At 55.1% G+C, this 23473-nt stretch overlaps 1 protein-coding gene across 1 annotated transcript; it reads right to left on the bottom strand.

Annotated features, from left to right (window-relative positions):
- Positions 1–34: 34 nt before the first annotated feature.
- VWA5B1 (von Willebrand factor A domain containing 5B1) lies at positions 35–22084 on the bottom strand. Its single transcript, XM_072884005.1, is given in 23 exon segments — positions 35–1568; positions 1792–1915; positions 2140–2209; positions 2599–2673; positions 3180–3305; positions 3619–3756; positions 4330–4647; positions 4829–5051; positions 7149–7171; positions 7174–7335; positions 8342–8537; positions 8813–8998; positions 10527–10641; positions 12155–12357; positions 12438–12548; positions 16035–16211; positions 19274–19398; positions 19665–19796; positions 20081–20223; positions 20411–20633; positions 21029–21190; positions 21486–21668; positions 21999–22084. Coding segments are annotated over 22 exon segments (3936 nt in total). The 5' UTR covers positions 21625–21668; positions 21999–22084; the 3' UTR covers positions 35–803.
- Positions 22085–23473: the final 1389 nt, after the last annotated feature.

Raw genomic sequence — 23473 nt, 5'->3', positions numbered from 1 at the left:
ATAAAATTCCTCCATTATTTAAATGCAGGGGATCTCTATTTGGTGTCGAGCGCAAGGGGCTGGTTTCCTTAGCCCGTCCCTTCCTTCAGTCCCAGGTGCCCTTGCTCTGCCCGCAAAGCTCCGAAGGCACGCTGTCGGCTGCAAGGGGTCTCGCAGACCCCCTCTGGGATGGCAGAGGGGCTGAGGGAGCCCAGCACTGTCTGGATGTGATGGGGTTTGGTCCCAGCCTCCGACTGGCCTGGCTTGTCTGTGCGTCGCTGGGTCGAGGCAAGGCAGCATCCTCCCAGCCGTGACAGCGGGGTTGCTCTTCAGACGGTCAGTCCCAGCCTGGATTTCTTTGGTCCATGAGATGAGCATGTTGTCAGATGTTCACCTTCGCCAAAAGACATCTGAGATGCAGAAGCCAGGCAGGGGCCTCGGGGCTGGGGGATGGCGGCGGGGCAGAGATTTGGGGCTGGGAAGAGGCAGCCAAGTGAGGACAGGGCAAGCCGAGCAAGTGTCAGGGAGACCTGCGCTGGGACCAGGGCTGGGCACCAGAAGAAACCAGGCTCACGGGGAACTGCTGTAGCTGGAGGTGCTGCTCCAGTTAAAAATAAATAGCATCCTACTGTGGGCAGCCGTAGGTACCCTCCCGGGGCAAAATACCAACCGCTGAGCACAGGATTTTGCCCGGGCTGCTTCCGTTTGCAGGGCTTGCTCTAATAAACACGCACGGTCCCTGCAGTAGAGGAATTGAGCTCCTCGGAGATGTTTCCTGCTCCTGCGCCCTCAGTAAGCTGCCCAAGACTCTCTCCTGGTCCTCTTTAAACGCTGCTTGGGTTGTAGCACAGCAGGTTGAACTCCAGGTTTTCATCCCAGTGCCGGAGCAGGACAAAGAGCTGCTGGGCTGCAGCTTTCACCGTGGCCAGGCTGTATCCCTCCGGGAAGTCCTGTTCACTCAGCCACAGGCTGGCCTTGGCGGCCACCAGCTCCCACTCGATGAAGTAGGAAGCCGAGCTGTGCTCCAGCCAGGCCAGGGCCACCGCCGTGGCCCACAGCATCCCCTCTGGCTCCGTCTGCTGCTGCAACTCAATGTCAAAGAGCAACGCCTGGACCTCGGAGCCATCTGTCTCCGAGCCCTGGCCGCTGTCAGCTTGCCACTCGGCCGAGGCCGGGGTGCTCTCCGGGGAGGAGAAGCGGCGGATGGTGATGGCTGGTGGAGAGAGTTCCTTCTCAGCTTTCAGGGCTTTGGAGATGCTTTCCACTGCGCTGCCTGAGAAGTGGCGAAGGCGGCCAGTGTCTTCTGCGTGGCTGCCAGGTCCCTCCGACATCGCACCCAGAGTGACATCTCTGGTGGTGGGACTCTTCCTGCGCACGCCATCAGGAACCAGGAGCTGCCGGCCGGAGCCGAGGCTTTTGTGCTCCCCAGAAGGACTGGCCTTCTTGGTGCTGTAGGAGCTGGAGGGGCTGAGGGCCAGGCGGTGGCAGGCAAAGGGAGATGTCCACTTCAGCTTCTCCATGGGGATGTGGACAGCGTTGCAGAAGGCCGAGTTCATGAGAAAGGCACCGCAGGCCAGCTGCAGAGACGCCTGCAAGGAACGGTGGGCACATAGAGAAGCTCTGAGATACCAGCCTCTTCTGGGAAGTTCAGAAAGAAGGCATGCGTGGATGGAGCAGCTCTCCATCTCTGAGCAGACCATTGGACATGGCTATCAGAGACAGCAAGAGGCAGGATCCGGGGGGACCCTCCTGCCCTCTGCTCCCCTGCAGTGACCACGCAACCCCAGCAAGACCCGGGAACGACCTGCTCACCAGGGGAAGGTAGTCTATGTTCTCATTCTCGCCCTCGGAGCTGGCTTCGCTCACTCTGCTTGGAGATTTACTCATGAAGCCTCTGGCAGCTCGAGTCAGCAGCCTGGTTTTATTGAGGGTCAGCCTGCAGGAGGACGAAAAGGTGGCCATAACCTCCATGCCCCTCCTGACATCCACCCTCCGCTCCAAAAACCATCCCTGGTCCCCAGACACTGGCATCACGCTCGGTCCTGGCTCCGGCTGCTAACCCTGGGGTGTCCCTCCTCTCCCCCTCACTTGTGTTTGCATCGGACCCACGGAGCTGCAAGACATCTGCTAAGGTCAGAGGAAGGTTGAGCTGGCCCATACCTAGCAGCAAAGAGGCTCTCGATGGATTTTTGGGCTTGTGCAGAGGAAGCAGACAGGCTCTGTAACGGCCCTGGGAAGAAACACAAAGCTGGGGGTAAAATGAGGGGCTACAGGAGAGCGAAAGGGAGCAGAGTCTCCGTGCTGGGATGTGGGGTGCTTGTTCTGCTGCTGAGTCTTTGGCAAAATCCGTCCTCTCCCCTTGCCTCATTTTTCCTACATGGATAATGAAATTCCCATGCCTCCCAGAAATAAACCTGGGGCAAATCTACACCAAAGGCTCCATCAGGCTCTGCCTTTTGCACCCCTGGAAGGAGCCAGGTCTTGTGCTCACAGGCCTAATTTTAGGTCATAAGGTTTTATAAAAAACCCAAAAACTCAGCAGAAGTATTTGGTGAAGAGCCCAAATCATGGACTCGATGCACCTGCACCCTGGCACGTACCGTCAGCTCTTTCCCCTACCTTCGGGGAGACCGCAGCGCTCCCAGCTAGAGGAGGAAGGGGTGCTGCAGGGCGACAGGCTGCTCTCCTCCGCATCTGCAACGGAGGAACCTCATCAGCATCACCGCCCAGCCGAAATCGCCACCGCACCGGGCTGCGGCACGGCCGCTCTCCCTCTCCGCGGCATTATCAGGTTAATGAGCCTGATCAGGGACGATTTTAATTCAGCTGCAGACCTGACAATGCCAGACGAGGTCCAGTCCAACTCGTCTTCATTAGCGGAGGATTTGGTGACAAGCAAGTGTCTCACATCCCCTTGCCTCTAATTACACCTGGTTTCATCCCTCATGTTTTCTGTGTTACGGCTGCCAATTAACTTCCAAGCATCGTCAGCAGCCACTGCCTGCGACTTGGGAGTTTCAGGGTAAATTGCAGCTTCTTCCCCGTTTAAGGAGATGGACTCCAGCCAGACACATGTCTGGTGAGCACCATATTCAAAGAGGAAGGCAGAAGAAAAAAAGACCAGAGAAGATGTCCCTTCATAGGCTAAACCACCGAGATCTGTAACACCAGGAAGGAGACAAAACCCCAGGGAATCTTACTCATGCTGTAAAATCCATCGTCTCCATTCTGGCCGCAAGCTGACTGGGGACGTCCAGGGGAAAAGCCACGATGCCTTCTGTTTCCCGAGCCCAGGCTCCTCTGGCTGCCTTGCTTGGATGCTGCCCCTTGGCACGAGAGAAGGGAATTCCTAGCGTGAGAGAGGGACTGGCAAACACACGATGGCAACATAACCCACAGACTGATGAGCTTGGTCATCTCTGGGCATCCAGACCTAAGGGCAGACCTTTTGCCTGGCCATGGGCAAGAGGTTCTTGCCACCAAGAGTGGCAGGCACGCCGTTAGGCTCAGCCATAGCCTTGGGTATATACGTCTGGTGCTGAATTGAGCCGTGGCTTCACAGGGTTTGCTCTGAGTGATGTTTCTCAGGTGACATCCTCCCTCCCAGGACAACGTTTCGCCCCTCCGGCCCCATGTTACCCGTGTGGGTGTACTCGATGACAGTGGGCAGGTAGGCATTGGTGCTCAGGTCCACCGGCATGAACGCCGTGTACTTGCTGATGACGTTGCAGGCCTTGCTGGTGTGGACAGCGTTGACCTGGTACCGCCGCCCAGACCCTGCCATGTGAGAGACACCAGGATTAGGGTCCACGTGCCCCGTGGGCTCCATCCACCCCTCAGACCCAGCTCCCAGACCCACCTCCATGCTTGGGCTCCATGCCCAGCAGGGATTGTATCCCTCTAAACTCTGCCTACTGCTTCTTCTGCTCTTATTTTACATGCACAGATGCACTTCAGGGAGGAGAAGTTTGACAAGACCCAGGGACATGTGCAGCCCAGAGCAGTGATGTGTGGTTGCTGTTGGACCCTCTGAGTTTGATGCCACCTCCCAGCTCCAGGTGACTAACTCCTTAAAAATAACCAGTCACCCGACGTGTGAAGCAGAGGAGCACAGAGGAGCACAAGCTCGAGCACGTTAATGTGCAGCGAGGCTGCGGAAGCAGGAGAAAAGCGCAAGGCAGCCGGAGGGGGCTCCCATTTGGCAACTCTGTGAGACATTCCCTAATATTTCACCACTGCCTGCCCCTGTGTTAACTCGAGAGGCTGCTGAAGCTGCTGGAAAGCCCACCCTGGGGCAGGGCAGGGTCTGTCCGCAGCCAGCTCGCAGGCTGGCCGGTAGCTGCGCATTACCGTGCTCGATTTCACACTCCTTCTCGGCAAGCTGCTCAAAGTCCCGGATGACCGACTTGGCTGCCAGGTGGTGGAAGGTCTCGCTCCACAGGTCTGCGTCGCCATCCGCCTGGCCGTCCCGCTCTCGGAAGAGAGGACGGATATCAAAGGCGACTTCCCACTGCACGGGCTCATTGCTCCTTAGCCCCTTCACCACCGCCTTGCAGAGGGTCCTGGGGGAGTGCGGGGAGCCGTGGGCAGCGCTGAAGTCCAAGTCCTGGGGCTCCCAGTCGGAGGAGGTCTCCGTTTCAAACGTGAAGGAAGGATGCTGGGCAGACTCTGCAGAGAGGGGAGAGGCGGATAATTAATCACATCTGTGGGAGCTGAATTCCCCACTGCCACCAAGAAACCATAATTAATAATTCCTAATTTTCACATGGTGGCACAGAACGTGAGGCAACGCCACCAAAACCCCGGCTCGGACAGGGCAGGCTGGCCGTGCCTCCCTCTCCCCAGTTACCCAGATCCCCGGGGCTCCGGCTGTCTGATGAAGACCTCAGGCTCGCACTGGCATCAAGCGGTCCCAAGCCCCTTCCCGGAGCTGCCTGCTGCAGCCCGTCCGGCACTGGCGGGGAGTCGGCGTCTCGGCAGAAGGACATGCAGCCGCGGTGGAGCAGGGATGGCCGCCGGGCACCCGTGCTGTGGATGCTCGTGGCAGAGACATGCGGGCTGGCTGCGAAGGGCTGAGAGCAGAGCAAACGTTAGGGCCGGAGCCGGCCGCAGCCGATGGCACGGACCTGCTCTGTCCCTTCTGATCCCACCTGCTCCCTGCCCGATCCCAGCATGAGATGCGATCGTGCAAACACGCAGGTCCCTCTCTGCTCAGCCCCGGCTGGGATCTGTGCCCAGACAGAGCCCTCCATCAGACCTGCAGGGTGTCCCCAGGGGACCCTGGCCCCTGGGGCTCCTTCCCCAGACAGGCAGAAGGTGAAATATGAGTTTCATCCCTCCAGACATTTTAATGACTTCACTTGGGAACCAAAGGAAAGAAGGGAGACAGAAAGATCAAGGACCAGTTGCTTAGTAACGAAAGGAGAGAGGCGCAGGGGATGGGGAGAAGGGAATTTTTATCTTTTTTTTTTTTTTTTTTTTTTAACAAGACTGTTTCTCCACTTTCAGGAGACATTAAACCCCCCTCTAGCATCTCCGGTGCCACATCCCGCACGGACGTCCTCCTCCATGGCTAACAGACACACCGAGCTCTGGCTGTTTCTATCCCCATCCCCGGGGCTGTTGGGTCCCCCTAAAACCAACAGCCTCTCTATCTTCTTAGCACAACACCAGCAAGGGACAGAGGTGGTAAAAAGCGGTGGATCTCAGTGCTGGATGGAAAGATGCTTTCCCTCGGTGGCAAGCAAGAAGGTGGCCTCCATCACCACCTAATTTTTGATGCTCTATGAGACCACCAGCAAAAATGGGAGGCAAGCAGCTCCAGGAGCTACTTACCAAGCTCGGATTGAGATATTTAAAAGCAAGCCGGTCACAGAAGCCCTTGCCAGACCCTTTCCATCCAAACCTGCTCCTTCTCCTGCCCGAGCTCTTCTCCCAGCCAGAGGAAGCCAGCCGGGAACGGAGCTGGGGGTTTAAGCTGCCCATCGCAAACGCTGACCTTTCCTTCCCAGCACGGCATGCGCAGAGACGAGCTGAGGGCTCACGTTCACACCCTCAAAAATGTCAAGCCCTGGCAGCCGGACTGGGAGCTGGGAGAGCCGCTGGGAGCCCTCGCAGCATGAGGGATAGCAAATCCAGGCTGCAATTAATTAAGACCAGAATGCATGCTGTTAACGATTTACTGCCCTCCAGAAGGGAGTCGTTTCCATCCCTGCCTTCATGCTGAGCATCCTGTGCGCAGGAGGATGCTCTGTGGACCGTCGCAATGCAGGCAAGGTCACTGGTACCCCGAAAACCTACCACTGCTTGCCCTTCGTCAAGCGATGCTGTTCACCACCCTCACTGCTGCAGCTGGAGGGTAGAGGGCTCGTTCCTCCCTGTGGAGCACTGGCCCTGCTTTCCCTTTGCCCCCTCATCTCACCTCCAGCCCCCCTTCACCCAGCAGCAGAAGAGAAACGAAAGCCCCAGACATCCTGCTCCGAGTTTCCATGGGAACAAAAGTGCTGCTGGTCCTCCCAGCCCTGCAGATGCTGATTTCAGAGCACAGCATCCTGGCAATGCCGAGGATGGGAGAAAACCATCCCCACCCTTCCACAGATCAGCCTAAAAAGCTTCCCAAATTTCACCTGCTATCTGCAGCAGGCAGGGGACCTAACACTGCTCAGCAGATGTATCCTCACACAGGTCCACGTCTCAGCCCGATGCTGCGTGTGGGCTGTGGTTCCAGCTGGAGCAGCAGGGGATCTGCTTCGCGACTGACTTTTTTTTCCCCTGCAGGGCACAGTTATGCCACAGCCATATGGAGAGTTTGCATCGCATGGCCAAACTCTAGGTAAATACGAAGGGAGCAGCAGCCTGGGGATCAGACGAGCAGCAAGGTGAAGCACAGGCCGCTCAGAGGAAGGGGAGAGGCATTTAGCAAAGAAAAGCTGGGCTCCCGCAGGGAGGGAGTGCTATGGGGTATCAGGATGGCACTCTGCTCCCTGCTTGGCTTCTTTCCTACATGTTTGTGATGTGCTGCAGCACAAAGCACTGGCACACATATATATAAAAATATATATATCTCAAGACTAGTGTGAGCCAGGCTCTTTCCCTTATGCATCTGAGATTTTCCTGCTGCTGCACACTGGCCTCTGCCTGCAGGCAAAGCCTCTCCGGGGGTCACGTACCTGGAAATCCACCTGCCAGGGATGGGGCTCACCTGCTGCAGGTCCTGCAGGTGGGTTTTCCGAAGGGGGTTTTTCACCAGGGCGGTGCCGGGATCACTGGCCGTGGGCACCTTCTTGCAAGGCTCGTGGTCGGCAATTTGGGTGGTGCTGTACGCCCGTCTCCTGGAGGAAGCCTTCACGTCCGTTCCTGCACGGTGGGAGAGAGGATCAGCTCCGCTCCTGAGCGGGAGCAGCCAGCACCACCCTTGGCTCGGGGTGGGCAGAGGGAGCCCAGCCCTGTGGTCCTCCCAGGGCCGAGGGGGCCACGCTCAGCCCTGCCCTAAGCGAAGCAACAGAAGGAAATAAGAGTCTACACTCAAAACTCCTGGGAATGTCGGGAGAGAAGATTGGGGAGGTTTTGTCTGAGCAGTTTTCAGCCGGAAAAAGCCTGACTGCATTTCCCCAAACCTCCCCGGAGAAGACAAAGGGTTTACTAATGAAATTTCATTAGCACAGACATTCTCCTGTCAGAGCAAGAGTAAAATTTCATTTGGAAAGGCATGATTTCTCATTGCTTTTGACAAGGTTGAGGGGATGAGCAGTGCAGTTCCACTCTGAATATAAGGGAAGAACACCCGTGAGTAACAGAGGTTTCCTTGTCGCATGGAAATGCAACCAGCTCTGGGGTGCAACCAGCTGCTTTATGCCACACGTTGCTGATACAAGCACCCAGCTGAACTGTGATGGTGAGGGGTGACACCCCGGGGACAGGGCTTTGGATCCGTTCCCCACCTCTCCTGACCTCGAACTGCAACATCAGGACTTGCAGGGAAGGGACTGCTTTGCAGGTGCAGGGACAGCCTAGCTGGGCTACCCATTTGCTCACTCCTCTCCTCCGCACACTGGAGGACAGCTTGAGAAGCTTGTAAATAATTATATGGCCAAAGCTAGAGCTGCTTTGAAAATCTCTGGAGAAGCCAGTTCTCCAGGGCTTCCCTTGATTTCCTGACAGGTTTGGATAAAACATCCAAACCAAATAGACTCACTCGAGCCTCGGGAGATCTGTCATCCCTCCTGCAAACCCCTCCAGCTCTTTGCAGAGATACAGCCGAAGAGACTTATTTGTCAGACAAACAAATTGGCAGAGCAGTGAGAGAAGCTTGATTAGAAAGACAGGGGCATCACACCCACGCTGGTACAGAGGAAAATCTGACCGGTGTCCGTGTCCGATTCTCCCCCAGGATCTCTGCCCACCACCAGGTGATCAAGGGCATGCTCGGCGGGGCAGCAGCCCTCTGAGTCTCTGGAGTGGTTCCAGCTCTCCACGCCTGCTCCCTCCTCCTGGGAGTGAAAGAAAACGGAGCTGCCCGACTCCTGGGAACGCACCATGCTGTACCGTCGCCTCTTGTCCTGGGGGAAAGCAGAGAGAGGGAATAGGTCCCACCGCTGCATCCACCAGCCACCTCCCAGCCGAGAGGAGCCACTGCTTGTGCACCAGCGCCCTTATCCACTGAGCTCCTATTTCTCCCTGACGTCTCACCCACCATCTCCCTTGAGGACAGCGCAAGGAAGCAAGAGACACCTCCTGATCACGCACAAAGAGCTGAGACGCCCGCTTGTGCAGGTGCACACCAACACCCCCTGCTCCCGGGACAGCCCCACCAGCCAGCGCAGCACGGACTCACAGATCTGGGGTTGGAGATGTACGGGGAGGTGTCGCAGATGATGCCGTAACCGACCAGGCGGTCACCAGGGAAGAGGCAACTGGTGCTGATGGGGGAAACCAAGACCTCGGTGCTCTCAGGAAAGACCCACTCCACGGACACATCGCTCAGGACCGGCGCCATCGCCTTCTTCAGCGACTTGATCATCTGAGGCAGAAAGCAAAGGGGAGCGGTTATGCAGCAAGTGGACGTTGCGTGTGCCACGGCGCACACGCCGTGTGTTGCAGGGGAAGGGGAAAATTTCTCCAAACAAATCCATCAGCTGATTTGTACCCTCTTCTGACCTTAGAGGGGAGCCTGCTCCCTCTTAGACCGCTCTGATACGCATCCCAGCATCCCCAGCCCCTTGGCACGGTTAAACCAAGGGCAGCAGAGCAGGTATTGATGAAGCACAGGGCTGATCTCACACGGCATGTTGCCAGCTCGGAGCAAGGTGGGCGCTTGTGGCCAGAGGTATCTTGCTCCGGTGCGAGGCAGCATCCCCTGCTGCCCCCAGCACCCAGGAAAAGCTGTTGACCTTCACTTGTCTGAGCCCCGGCGCTGCCCCAAGTGCCAACACTCACGCACCGACTGACAGCACTACTGTTTTCGGTACAGGTCCTCGCTGGCACAAGCCACTGCCGGAGATCAGCAATGCTCTGCCAATTACACATGTGGAGAAGACCAACATCCACGAATATCTCATGGACAAACCTACCAGGGAGCCATCTACAAGAGCTTCCCGGCACACCAGGGGAAGTGAACACCAGATTTAGAGGCAGAACAGCTCAAATGTTCTCTATTGTTCACTGCTTTTTCACTGGCTCAGGAAGACACACCAGGCTGTGTTTTATAAGGCCATTAATTGATGCCTCAGACTGCTGAAGGCACCAAGCTGCACAGCCCGCAAAGCTCTTTATTAATAGCTCTATAAAAAAACCCTCTCCCTTCACTGTCTTTGCTTTTAATTTGCATCAGAAATGCCGATGCCGTTCTGTCTTAGAGAGGTTTTCGTGTGCTCCAAGTTCCTGCAGAGGGGTGGACTGCTGAACTCCTCCTTTGGAGATCAAGAACGTAGGAGCCAGCTTTTTAGAGATATTTAGGAGCTAAAGACCCAATTCTCTCTGGGTTTAGTCATCCAGCGGATGACGGGCTAGGCACCGTGCTTTCACCAGGGGACAGAGCCATTCTTACAGCGTATTTGAGGCACGTCAGTTTACTCAGTCTTCATGGGGAGAGTGGAAATGAAGAGGCTTCCCCCTTTGCTTTAAAGTTGGCTTCATAGGCAAAGCTATCGCAGCGTATTCCTCTCCCTCAAACCCTGGGTACTTCTCGCCTGAGCAACGCCAGGGCTGAGCCTGACTTCAAAACTAATTGGCTGCTTTGATGTCGGTTCCTCTGCCCTCGCCAGTGTCTGAGGCAGCAGCTACCTTTGAAGCCAAAGCTGCCGTATCGCAGCTATCGCTTCTCCCCATCCCCACGCGGAGGGTAAACGCACCCTCCCACTCCCTCTGCCAGCCGGAGATGAAGATGCTCTTTCATCCCCTCCCGCTCGCCCACCTGCTGCCGAGTGGGAGTTGGAAAGGCAGCACCGGGATGGGGAATAAGGCCCACCAGTGAGCCGTGGCCTCCCCCTCGCTGAACCAGAGCATCGTTAGAGCCCTGCAAGGTGGTCCCCGGGAGCGGGCAGCCGTACCTTGGGCTGCAGCCTCTCGCCCTCCGCCAGGAACTCGGCGATGCCCCTGGACACGGCAGCCAGTCCCCGAACCAGCCTCCTGCAGGCGTTCGGCCCGATGCCAAAGCTGTAGCACCTGCAAAGGGACAGGGAGCGTCAGGATCCAGGGGACAAGCCACCCCAGCCCCCAGCCCCACGCAGCTCACCCGCTCCCTGCAGGCAGAAGACCCCCCCATGGCTTTATCCCACTGCTATGCAGTTATCTAGCATGTCCGGAGGAAAATAAACCGGCTCCTCTTTTAGGTGGCTGGCAGGAGGGTCGGGAACCAGCAGCCCCCTCCTCTCAGCAGACCTCAAACCCCTTTCCCAAAGAGCAGCCTTCAGCTGTGATGCTCAGGGGCTTCCCAGCAGGACCCAGCAGGACCCCAAGCCCTTGCCTCCTCTGCAAACAAAAACAAGCTGCTTTGCTGCCAGTTCAGCTCTTTTCCCTGCTGAGTGTCTGTGGTCAATAGCACTAAAGACCCAGTAATTATCTCTGCTCACAATTAAAATAAACGTTTTCTCAAGGAAAGAGGAACCAGCCGGGCGAGGCTGCTCCCCTGACTCCCAGCTCAATGAGTCAGGATTTGGTTTTGGCTGAATGATGCAAACCCAGAACCGAGCTGGAGCCTGGGCAGGGAGGGCAGGATGAGCAGTGCCTGGTGGGGATGGATGCGGTAGGAAGCCAGGAGGGATGGGGATGGGTGGGATTCGGCGTTCGCCCAGGGCAGTGGATAGCTGAGGAAGAAACCACCTTCAGCAGCAAACTGCATCCGCATGAGGGGCTTTTCTCTCAGAGGTTTTTAATCCCCAGCTGGCTGCAAATCTTAGGTCAGCCTCACACCCTCTTAAATAAGGCTCTGATGTTCTTTGGAGACAGTGGCCACACACACGACTCGGCGGTGCGCTGGGCACTGCCTTCCAGGGTCACCTGAGCCCACGCTCTAACTCTGATTGCATTTAGCCCACCATCACGCCTCTACAGGAGCGAGGGATGGGTTGCCCTATACAGCTGGGAAGCAGTTAGACCGCCGTATAGTAAAAAAAGGACAGAGCAGCTTTCCTGAGAAGCCCTGAAGTCTGAGGGATGGAAGAGGAATAAGGTTTTCTTACATTTTTCTTATGTTTCATGCTCCTTAAAGAGGCAGAGGAGAAACCAGACCAGCCTGTCATCAGGGCTGGGGAACCAGGCTGAGAGCTCGATGCACAAATTAGCTGCTTTTTACATTGCTCTCTTTCAGCATATTCAATTCTGCGCAGCCCCATCCTGGAAGCAGCTGGGGCCAGACCCAGATGTGCTTTAAAAAAATAAAAAAACCCAGCAAGGAAGATTGCTCGTGTGTCAATCTCTCCTAGCAGGAAGCATCAGACAAGAGCCTGTGAAGCTGTCAGCCCAATTATCCTGCTTTTGATTGTTTAAAAAGCATCTGAACTTCTGGGATCTGTTCCAAAGCCTTTGAGGTTCTGCCGTGGCTCATACCAGCAATCTCTCCTGCCTCTATCTCTGAAGCGGGGACGTCTGTGAGATGGAGCCATGTTCAAGGAGAAGCATGTCCCCCACCACGCCAGGCTTTCGCCCCCACAGCGGCAAGCCCTGCTGCCCTCCATACCTGGTGGAGCAGGAGTGGTTCCGCAACAGCTCCAGGACCTTCCCCGTGTTGCTGATGGCCCCGTCCGTCAGCAGAAAGAGCAGACGGGGATGGCCCCTGTGGACAGGCTGCCGAATGACCCATTTCAAAGGCGATAAGATGTTGGTGCCACCCATATCAGCCCGGATCCTCTTGATGCTCTCGCAGGCGATGGCCAGGCTCTCCTGCCCAAAGGAGGGGCAGAATCGTCAGCCTCCGCACCAGCACCAAGCACCAAGGAAATGTGGTTTCCCCCTTCACCCACCTCGCAGTAAGTCTGACTGGCAGGAAAGAGGGTCTTGAAGGTGGATCCGAACCCAATGACGTTGAAGAGACACGCTGGCATCAGGCTCTTGAGAATGACCAACAGGGCGTCCTACGGGATGGGAAGCAAGCAGACATCAGGCACGCCGGGTCTTTCCCTGGCTGCCCCAGCTTCACCAGTAAAAGCTCTGCCCAGGTCCTACCTTGCCATCACGCTTTACTCCCACCTGCATTTGTCTGCATGCATTTGATAATAAAACAACTGTTTCTTTCACATGCACTGCATGTGAAACCACTGCATATTACTCTGCTCTTTCCAAAGTCCCTTAATGGTATTTGGGTCCTAAAGCAGTGAGGAAAATGGGGAGCCTTCAAAACAAACAAACAAAAAAAGAGCTGAACAAATTTTTCTGTTTGTTTTTAACTGATTAAATTTGTGCTTGCAATACGGTACTGCAGCACGGAGCTAGTGGGTGAGAAGCAGAGTGTGAAATTGAGAAGTGCGACACGCAATGCATTTCAATGTCCAAACTTGCAGAAAATAAACAAACAGCTTAAAGTTACACAAAAGGAAAAGCCTCCCCCATCCCCAATTCTCTTGTATTCATAGCTGGCATCAATTAAAATAACTGGGAGAGACAGTTTTAAGCTATTTTCTTTACCAGAGGTGGTTATCTAACTTGCCTATTCCTGGTCTTTACATAAGGGAAGAGCAATTTAAATTGTCTCAGACATGTGATGGCCGTGGACAACTCCAGGACGGAGCTTGTGTTAGCAGCAACTGGGCAAGAGCTATCCAAGGAGCTCCTGAGCTTGCAGGGGCAGCCGGAGCAATTACCGTGGCAGGAGAGGAAGGCCAATGTAAAGCAAAGTGCTGGCAGTGCTCAGGAGCGGCTCGGTTTTTTCTGTTTATATGCTGATAAAGGCAGACTCCTGCCAGTCTGCCTAGGGCAGCAGAAACCCTAGAGCCAGCCCCAAGAGAAGAGCTGCCAAGGTCAAACGAGCGAGAGCAGCCTCCTTGCTTTGTCATACGCGGTGGCAAAGACGGAGCAACCGCGGAGGGTGGGTGCTGGAGCCGCAGGCGGAGAAACCCCCCGCCTGGGCAGAGCCACAGGGAGACGGGTGGCAGGGCAGTCTGGTTCCGACCCCTGTAAGACTCGGCAGCAAGGCAGAGCCGGAGCACTGCGAATCAGCGAAAAAATCCACGAGAAGGGGGCTGCCCTTTAACAGGCTCCGGAGGGCTTTAAACCAAGCTGTTATCTCAAACCTACGAGAATATATTTATACCGCTGCTTCCCAGATGGCTCCTGGGACGCTGGCTCTTCCAAATCTCTACGTTGACATCCCATCTTGGAACTAATTACACGGAAAAAAAAAAAACAGATTTCCAAATATTTTTCCCAAAGTGGGCAACCGATGCCTGCTTTCTGTTTCAGCAAGCTGAAAGATTTATTGCTTCTTTTTGGTAAATATTGATCTTGATCCTGTTGCACTCAATATCTATAGGGCAGCTCAATAAGAAGAGATGTTTGCCTCCAGAGAAGTCAATTCCCAGTTATTAGTCTAGTTTTGCCAGCGAGCCCGCCGGGTGCGGGCACCGTCACGGGCCTGGCTCTTCTCCCCGGCTGCACCAGGACGGGAAAGGAACCAGGTGCAGGAAATTTAAACCCCTGAACTTTCCACCCCAGCCACTTTGGCCGAGTGCCCTCCTCCTCGGCAGCGAACCGCGTCCTCCCGGCTGCCTGCAGCCAGCCCACGCCACCCCATCCCCTCCGTTTCCATCTCCGCAGCTCAGCTTTCCCCGTTGCGCACGTCCAAGCCCTGCCACGCCGCTCACCCAGCAAGCTGAGGACAATGCAAACGTCTCCGTCAAGCATAACCCACCCAAACCCACTGAGAACAGCCCCTGCCACGAGGTCCCTGATATTTGCAAGTCATAAACAAGGTTGGGGGACTCAAAAGAGAGACAGTGGTTTTCTCCCTTGAGGTATCTCCTCCAAAATCTCCGATATCTCCCCCGAAATATTTTTGCAGACGGGGAACCATCTTTTTCCTGTTTTTACAGCCCTCCTGTGGATGGGATCCCCAGTTCAGGACCTCTCGGAGAAGGGCTCTGTCCCTGCAGGGTCCCCATCCCCATGGGGCAAACCAGCCTCCAAGGAAGCTGCAGAGACCACGGTGCCCAAACCCAGCCACGCTGTGGAAAGCAAAAATCTGGTCCGGGGCAGAGATGCCTCCTGATTCCCAGGCTCCGAAACACGCTGAGGGAAGGGGGTACCACCTCGGAGATATCCTGGCCCCTTTGGTGGATGCAGGGACAGGGGACAGCCTCGTATCCCAGGGGACCTGTTGCAACCATCCTCCAGCTCCCCAGCATCCCGATCCTTGTTGCCGGAGGTGGCCGTCCCCTGGCAGTTCCCATGGAAACTGGAGACAGATGGGTACAGAGATGGGCTAGAAGATGCTCCCTGCTGCTCGCCCTGGGTGGCAAGTCCTGCAGAAGGGGGTGCAGCCATACCCAGGGGAGAGTTTGGGTCCAAATCTGGGTGGCACTTGGGTTAGGAAAGGGTGTGAGCAGGACGCCTGGGGACACAGCAGCTCGGAGAATCTCTCAGACATCCAAACGCAACCGAACCCCTCAGATGAAGCCTGCCTCTGCAGTTCCCTCGCTGTCCTCCACAAAGATGCATGGGGCAGTGCAGACCCATGCCCTGCTCAGGAGGATGCGATATTCATCAAGCTATTGGGTCCTACCTGGCCCCAAAAATCAAGACAGCAACTTTTCAAAAGAGTTTTTGCCAGAGACTGCAGCTTCACACCGAGACCTGCCAGTTGGCAGGCGTCAGACACCAACCTGGCCTCCAAAGTGCGTTAGGCAGGGATAACGATAATTAAATAGTTACTGGAGTGATTTCCCCTTTGATGGACAGAGTGGTCCCCAGCGGGCTCAGGGCTCCAGATCCTTCGGGCAGTGGCACAAAGCCAAGCCCAGCTCTCATGGGGCAACCTGCAGCTGGGTAAGAGTCATACGTGCCAGGGGAACCTCAGACCTACTCAATATCATGACAAGGCCTTTCTACAGCTCCTTTTTTATCCAGAGGTCTCAGCACACCTCTCATAATCCTCCACTGGACTGCAGGTATTCATTTCCGTTTGAAAAAGAGATGCATCATGCTCAAACAACTTCTCTGGGTGCACAGAGGTGCCCATCAGCAAAATGTCTCCTAACGCATGGTCAGCACATCTCCTTGAAGCATCCCTTGGAGCTCCCTGGAGGTTTCCCACCTAGGCAGCAATTGCCCCAAGCCCTCCTGGAGACAGGGAGAACTGGAGCAGGGATGCAGAAGACAAGCAAACCGGCAAAGAGGGGGAAGGAAAACACCTTTGCATTTGATGCGCTGACAGGAAGAAGAGGAAGAGGAACAGTCAGCTTCGCTGCAGGTACCTAACAAGCCACACGGTTGAGATGACTAAAGCTACAGCATATAATTACCCCCCGTCCCCTCATAATGAGCACTCATCAGCACTCAACAACCCCCACTGCTCTCTAATATTCATCCCTCGTTGGCACGCAGGCACTTCCCCTCCTGCGTGATACCTTGACACGGTTGATGTTCACGCCGCTCATGCTTCTGCTGCGGTCTACGAGGAAGATAAACTCTCCTTGGGCCTTCTGGAGGTCTGGCTGGACGGTCCTCAAGTCAGGGCAGAAGTTGAGCATGATGACAGGGTGGTGGGGGATGTCCTTGTTCAGCCGCTTCCTGATAATTTCCGTCTGCAAGGAAGAAGGAGAGAGCTCGAGAGGTTGATTTTTCTGCCCCTTTTCACTTCGAGGGCAATCAGAGCAGGGCTGCGAGCCCAAAGATGTAAGTGCATGGCCTTTTGTGGGCAGGGATCGGCTTGTTCTGGCTTCAGTGGTGACAACACCTGAGCTCAGGCTGTGCCGCAGGTTGGTCTGCCTGTACCCCCTGCGGAGCTGCTCCGTGGGGGAAGAGGATTCCTGCCTCCTCCCAGCCACGCTCCCGCTTTGCCCAGGAGAAAGCGTGCTTTGCCTGGGAGAAGGCTGGCAGAAAGCCTAAATCAGGGACCCCCTGCACACATGGATGAGAGCCTGGAGAAGAAATGAAAAGACCTGGCCGCACGCAGCACCTTGCAAAACTGGTTCTCCAAACATTTCATTAGATCCCTCCCGAAAACGTGGTTCATTAGCAGTTTAGCATTGCGCTGAGGCACACCGGAGGTTTTGCCCGTGGTCACTCAATAATGAAGCGTGAGATGCAGCCCTCTGCAAGCTGTATTCACCGCTTCGACTCATTCCTGCCGCTTCTGGTTTGCTGTTTTTTCTGCCCATTTCTTTTATCATTTTTCTTTGTACGGATTGAAACACTTTGGAAAGCTGAACCGGTCACTCAGGACATCGTTCGATAGGAACCCGCGTGATATATGTCCCTGTACTGCACATTTCTCTAATGGCTCTCTGCATTTTGCCTCATTTTATTTCAAGTATCAATCTTCATTTAAAACGTGATAAAATTAAACTGGAAAAAACCTCTCGTGATGGGTTTATAATCTGTTGCTGTGTGTATATAAAGCAGTCCCGGGTTCACGATCACGGCTGCAGTGAATCAGCGCATCGCTGCTTTCGAGGGAGCTCCGGGACCCCACATCAGCACAGCCCAAGGTCTTTCATCCCTGAGTCTGCAGTGCGGAAACATCCACCGCAATAAGCAGCTCGGTCCTTGGGGCTTTGTTTGCCTTTTTTTCCTCTTTCAAAGGCTGTTTCTTGCTGGTTTCACCAGAAGTAAACCAGACCCCAAATAACCAGGCTTGTTTTCTCCAGCCGTGAGTCATATTCCTAGATCTATGAGCTAAAAACCAACCTTTATTTTACATAACTCACTAAACTCAAGAGTCCCTGCGGACCAACACATGCACGCGGGCTTCGCTTTCGGCTGCGCTGCCCGAGTGCTGCTTCTCTGACCCCTGTGAAAAGACGGTTCCCATTCACAGGAACACGTACCTTGCGGTCAGCCACCTCCCGCTCATCCTCCTGCACTTCACTCTCATGCTTTGGAGCATAAATTAATCAGTCACTGGGAACTGGAATGGCTTTTTCCATCCCCTTTTTCCTCCAGCAATATGACATTATTTTGTTTAACGTCTTTCCTAGCACAGATATTTATCACATTTCAGACCAGAGGGATCCTTGCTGTCTCTCTGCCTGAGGACCGAATCGTGGCCCCGGACCCGCCCGCAGCACTGCCTGGGATGCTCTTGGGGACCCAAGACAAAAAATCGCTGTGCGATCGGGATGAGCCCATAACCTGGATTTCCCACGGACTTCAGAGAGAATTTTACAGGCAAGCCTTCAGTAAACAGCCTCAGAGCTGCTGCTACAGGTCAGCCAGAAAAGCAAGCATCTCAGCCGAGCCGTCTCTTCTCCCCCCTCCCCTCCCCTCCGTTCCCCTTCACCCGTTATCCAATTACAGTAAACTAATCAGATCTTGTCGACCGAGAGCTGATTCCAGTGCGCATTCGTCCCCACCACCCTGCTAGCTGACGAGCATCCAAGGTTTTTGCATAACAAACCGAGGGATGAGAATTAATTATCATTTACCGCTGAAATTTCTGGGCTAATTCGTTTAAGCCGAGAGGTGCCCAGTGTCGTGCTCTGAGTAGCAGCAATTCTAGCCCATGATCTACCCCAGATATTCAGGGCATTTTCTCTGCTTCTTGCCCTTCTCCTTGCAGTTGCTTCCCAGTCCTCTGGGGCAAAAAGGTGGGTTTCCTGCAGAGAAATGGCTCTGGAATGATCCCCCCCCCCCAGATGATTTGACGTGCTAAAGACACAGAAATAATTAGAGAGCCATCTGAGCTGTAGCGTGGGAGTTTCATTTTGTTCCACCTGCCACACGCTGAACACAATTAAAGGAGATGCCTGCCGTGTGAGCAAGCGCAGCCCTGATCCCAGCATCGCGCTGCAAGAGAAAGCGAAGGGCAAAAGGAAAGAGAAGAGGGTTGATGTGTCTCCGGTGAAAGGAGAAATCACGGCAGGCACCGTCGCAGCAGGTTCGGGACGTCTGCCAAGCGGGGGCCCAGGCTCAGACAGGTGGAGAATGAGTTTTAGGGGAAATGAGCACCCCCCGTCGCAAGCGAGAACATCTGTGCATGTAAAACAGGGAGCTGACACAGTACGCCCGGGGCTGCGGTTACACAAGTGCTGTGTGTGCCTCCGGTGAAGACGCCCACCCTGGAAATTCGGAGGGCTCTGACCAGTCCACTGCTCTGCACTGGTCCCAGGCACACTGATGTGGCAGCTCGGAAGCGCTAGGCTGTCACTCATCGCTGCAGAATTGCTGAAAGATGAGGCACAAATCCCAGAGCAGATATTTTTCTATTTGCTGATCAGCAGAACAAAGAGAAGTTTCTCCTACCTTGTCTTCAGTTCAGCTCATTATTCCAAGTAAAATCACTTATTTCTCTCTGACAGCTACCCAGAAACAGTAAACATTTACTGAGCAATTAGAATATTTTATTCTATGTCATTGCAATAATTATAATACCCTTAATGCTATAACAATGTACCTATCTAATTATGCTATGCTAGACTAGTACTAATTATACACTCAATAACCATCTTGGAGCTTCTTCCACACTCAGTTTATCAAAAGCACTGCAGAATTTTCTCCTCTTCCTCCACATAAGCCCCTCTCCGAGGGAGGATGCTGCAGAGTTTATTGGGCCAGTGTAATATCTGGTACTGCAAGCAATCATTTACTCGCACAGCTCCAGTCCCAAGAAGAGCCTCAGCTAACACCTGCAGCTTTTGCTTCTCACCTTTTTCTCAGCACTGGGGTCCTTCTTAGTGCCTTTAATGAAATCGTTCTTCCCCTTCAGGTGTCGTTCATACTCTGCAGGCGTCATATCACCTTCTTCCATTAAGACGTGAGGCATGTGGGGCTCTGGAAATGCAGAGAATCGGGTGAAGAACAGCCTTAGCTAAACTTTAGGTTTTTAAGAGATGCAGGCACTCTCAGCTGTGAAGACAGAGCAATATCTCTGAGCTTGGGCAGCATGAGCAACCTTGAGAGGGTTCGGGATCCTCTCCTAGCAAGCCTAACCCCCAACAATACTTGCAAAACCAGGGCTAATCCAGCTGTCTCCAGCACTAGGGGGGAAGGTCCCAGGAAGGGGCAAGACGAGCTGAGAGGAAGCAGAGCCCACCTACCACTTGGATGGATCAAGATCTCCACGGGTCTGTCGAAGGTGTGTTTATTGGCCAGCGTGATCACGATGCTCTTGGCGGAGCGAGCGGAGGGGTCGGCGTCTGCTCGGATCTCATGTGTGGGGCTCTCAACGCCTGCCCGGGGAAACCGAGGGGCGGTTAGGGACTGAGGATGGGGAAGACCAGGGAGAAGAGATAGCAAGACGGCAGAGGACAGGAACCAAGCGGACTACGCGATGCTTCTGCTGTATCAACACCCCACATTAACACCAGCGCTGTACTGGTAAATCCACCCAGCACAGGTAACTTGCCAAAACAGACTCCACATTAGGGGGGCAGAGAAGGAGGAAGAGTGTGGACATTGCCTTGAGGAGGTGATAAACCAGCCTGGTGCAGCAGGACGGCCCCAGCGCTCCTACCTGCCAGCAAGCACGGCCCTCGGATCTCCAGGTGGAAGCTGAACTCATACTCGAAGGGGTTGGTGGCCTCGCTCTCCAGCAGCTGAGCCAGGCAGAACCTGCTCCCTTGCTCTGGGCTCCCCGATCCACAGTAGTGCTTGTCCCTGCCGGTGAGACAAACCCCAGTGAACACCGTGCACATGTTATATCCCCCCAGGAACCGCAGATCTGCTGGAGGTAAAGCCTGCAGCAGCTCTCCAGCCTCCCGCAGCAACAGTGGGCTTCTGCTCTGCCAGTCCTGCATCCCCCCAAATCAGTCCCAGACAGATCCCATCCCGTGGTTTTTCGTACGTTCGGAGCTGGTGGCTGGAAAGGCTGCTGGCACTCTCCAGGCTGGGCTGGGGGACCCTGGGGACACACACAGCCGGCAGAAGGACCCTCACAGCCCCGCTGGGCAGTGTCTGCAGCTCAGAGGAAGTGCTGATGAAGATGGAAATGCCTTCCAGGGGAGGAATCATGCCCAGGTTAGCCACAAAAACAATCCTCTCCAAGTCCTCATCCATCATGATCCTTCCTGCACAGAGAGAGGACCACACCGGGGAGACACGGTGTCACAACCGTGGGAAATGCTCCTCCCCAGGCCTCCCACGACCACCTCAGCCCTGGATCAAACACCCAAACCAGCCCTCACTGCACACACCAGCATTTCTCTAAAGAGCCCGAGCCCCAGCCCTCTGCACCGCTCCTTCAGCTGTCCAGAAGCAACAGTGCTTTCCAAAACGGATGATGAGACTGCCACTTTTGGCAAACAGTGAAAGGACACGAGCACCACAACCCAAGGCTTAGCCTTTCAAAAGGAGCCACCTCGATGCCATGGCATACGACAGCCAGCCACCCCCTGCCACCTCTCCATTCCTCTTCCCCTGGTTTTCTCCCCCTTGTGCAGTAAAACAGCCCTGACCCCCTCACCGCTTCCGTCGCGAGCTCTTCCGTCGGGGAGGCTGCAGCCATCGAAATATGTGTCATCTATTTTGGCTTTGTCTTTGATCTGCACCGTCACGGCACGCCGGGACACGGCCGCCTCAAACCCGACGACGGTGGTGCACTCATCCAAGGGGTAGACAAAGAGACCTGCCAGCCAGAGGGGTTTTTAGCAACACCAAGCACTTGCCCAGACCCACCAGCCAGGACCGCAGGGGCCAGCTCCCTCTTGGCACTTCCATGCATGCTCCTGGGATTTTTCACGCTTCCAAAATTGTAGCCCTGGACCGTTGAGGGTACAATCGAGGACACAATACCCTTGGCTACTCTTCCTGCAAGGATCTAAAGGTTTAAGGCACGCACAGAAACCCAGCACTGCGATATCCCTGGCTCTAAAGCTCCCGTAGTAGCTCTTGCACTGGGAGATTCACCCCTTGAAACTTGCCTTCAAAAGCCTGGGCTTCTGGGTTGCGGTAGGTGAGCAAGGCTGTCATCCCAAAGGCATAGCCGCTGACGCACGATGTCACCTCCGACGCAGAGAGAGGGAGCGGGGAGCGGGTCGTCCAGTTAATCAGCCCTGGCATCTTCCCGGGGGTCCGCTGGTGATGGTGGGGTCACCTGCAGCGAGCTGGAGAGAGGTGGAAGGGCGAGAATGAATAAGGAGACCCAAGTGCCCAAAACACTTGCGTGCCCCCGCCACCTTATTTTGGCTTCTGCAGCCCTGAGGACAGAAAGGGGATTGACCCGGGACAGAACAAGACCCAGGCTTGACTGCTCCACTGGTGGAGATGGGGATGGAGACAAAACCCTGGTGGGAAGATGCGGGCAGACACTTGCCCCAAATCCATGCCGGTGCATGGGAGGAGGTTCGGATTAAACCTGCCTGGCTGGGGACAGGCAGCCCCAGAGGTCGACACTGCAGTGCTGGATCACGCATCTCACCAGCTCCCGCACCCACCTACTGCTTGAGTCTGGGCAGAACGGGTTAACATCTTTCTTTGGCTCTCCTGCTTCTCATTACCCGCCAAAATGACAAGTTTCTCCAGGATAACACTATGACCTTGAGATATCTTCTTTAGCCTGAGGGAAGGAAGAGCAGGCAGGCAGAGCCAGGCATTCTCCCTGCCCTCCCACACCCTTGCCCACCCGCGGCAGCCCGTCCGTGGTCCTTGCTGCATTTCGGGGCGGTGGCATGGCTCTGCTGCCCCTCGCCTCCAGATCCCTTCTGCAAAGGCTGACTCATCCCTCCGCTTTGCTTAGCAGAGACATTCAGATGCAAAGTGGCTACTTCTGCCAATTACATTTCAACACTTTTCCCCGAGCAGGTTTTCTTCTGTTCCAGCTCATCTCCCTCAAGACCAAGGGTTTCAAAGGAGACCTTTCAGGTAGCTCTCGGGCCACATCCAGCTCCCCTGGGGCATCGGGAGAAGTTGCTAGGCAGCAGTTCTCCCTGGCTGGCTCTGCAATGCTTTATGCAATGATTTACAAGGCCCAGGAGGAGCCAGCAGCAGTGAAATACATCAGTTTCTCATTTCCTAGCAGTCCTATGTTATTAAAACCACCTTTATATGCAAATGCCACGGAAGACATAAATGGCAGACATCAAGGCCATGAGCTCGCCGAGCGTTCGGGCAGGAAAACGGCACTAAGGGAGGAAAAAGGGAGAGCAAGGGAGAGCAAAGGAGAGCAAGGGAGAGCAAGGGAGAACAAGCAGGGCTGGCTGGGATGGGGGAGAGCAGCCAGGGTACCCAAGCAAATAAAACAACCACGGAGGAGAAGATGGAGGGCAGTAAGGAGGGCTGTATCTCAAGGCACACTCCTGATTCCCAGCCAACAACCTCGGCCGTTCACGATTCAATCCTCCTCTCCTTCCACCACAAAGGCTGCTCACACCAGGAGCTGCCCACGGGGGTCAGGGGATGCACCCAGGGAGATGCAGCTCAGCTGCTCCAGCACGGGAGTCCTCCATGAGCCCGTCACACACCGGGATGCTTCAAGCCATGCTAACAGGGCTTGTAAAGTCAGAAGCTGGCAAGAGTTCACCGGCTACAGGGAGAGATAATGAAGGTCGCCTCACTGCTGAGATGTGGCAGAGGCCATCAAGATATTGGGAAGTGATTAAATGCCAGAGGGGGAAGAAGGAGGGGGGATTATTTTGCCCTAGGGAAGAAAGCAAGCAAGAAATAACAAGGGGAAGATGCTCTCTGCCAGCTAGGTGCAACGGGAATTATTATGGGGTTGCCAGAGAGGTGAATTCAGGCTCCAGGAGCGTGACTTCAGCCTGGCAGCTCTCTTGGCTGCGGTGGCTTACGACAGAGCCACGGTTGAGATCCAGGCCCCTCACCTCTCCTGCGCAGAGGCTTAGGACATGCCTCCCATGGGAGCTGCTCTGCCAGCAGGGATTTCTGCATCACCCAGGCCAGCACAAGCATT

The sequence above is a fragment of the Ciconia boyciana genome, chromosome 19 (genome assembly GCF_034638445.1).
Source record: "Ciconia boyciana chromosome 19, ASM3463844v1, whole genome shotgun sequence".
Lineage (NCBI taxonomy): Eukaryota > Metazoa > Chordata > Aves > Ciconiiformes > Ciconiidae > Ciconia > Ciconia boyciana.
The sequence above is the reverse complement of the archived record's forward strand: the minus strand, read 5'-3'. Positions and strand labels throughout refer to the sequence as shown.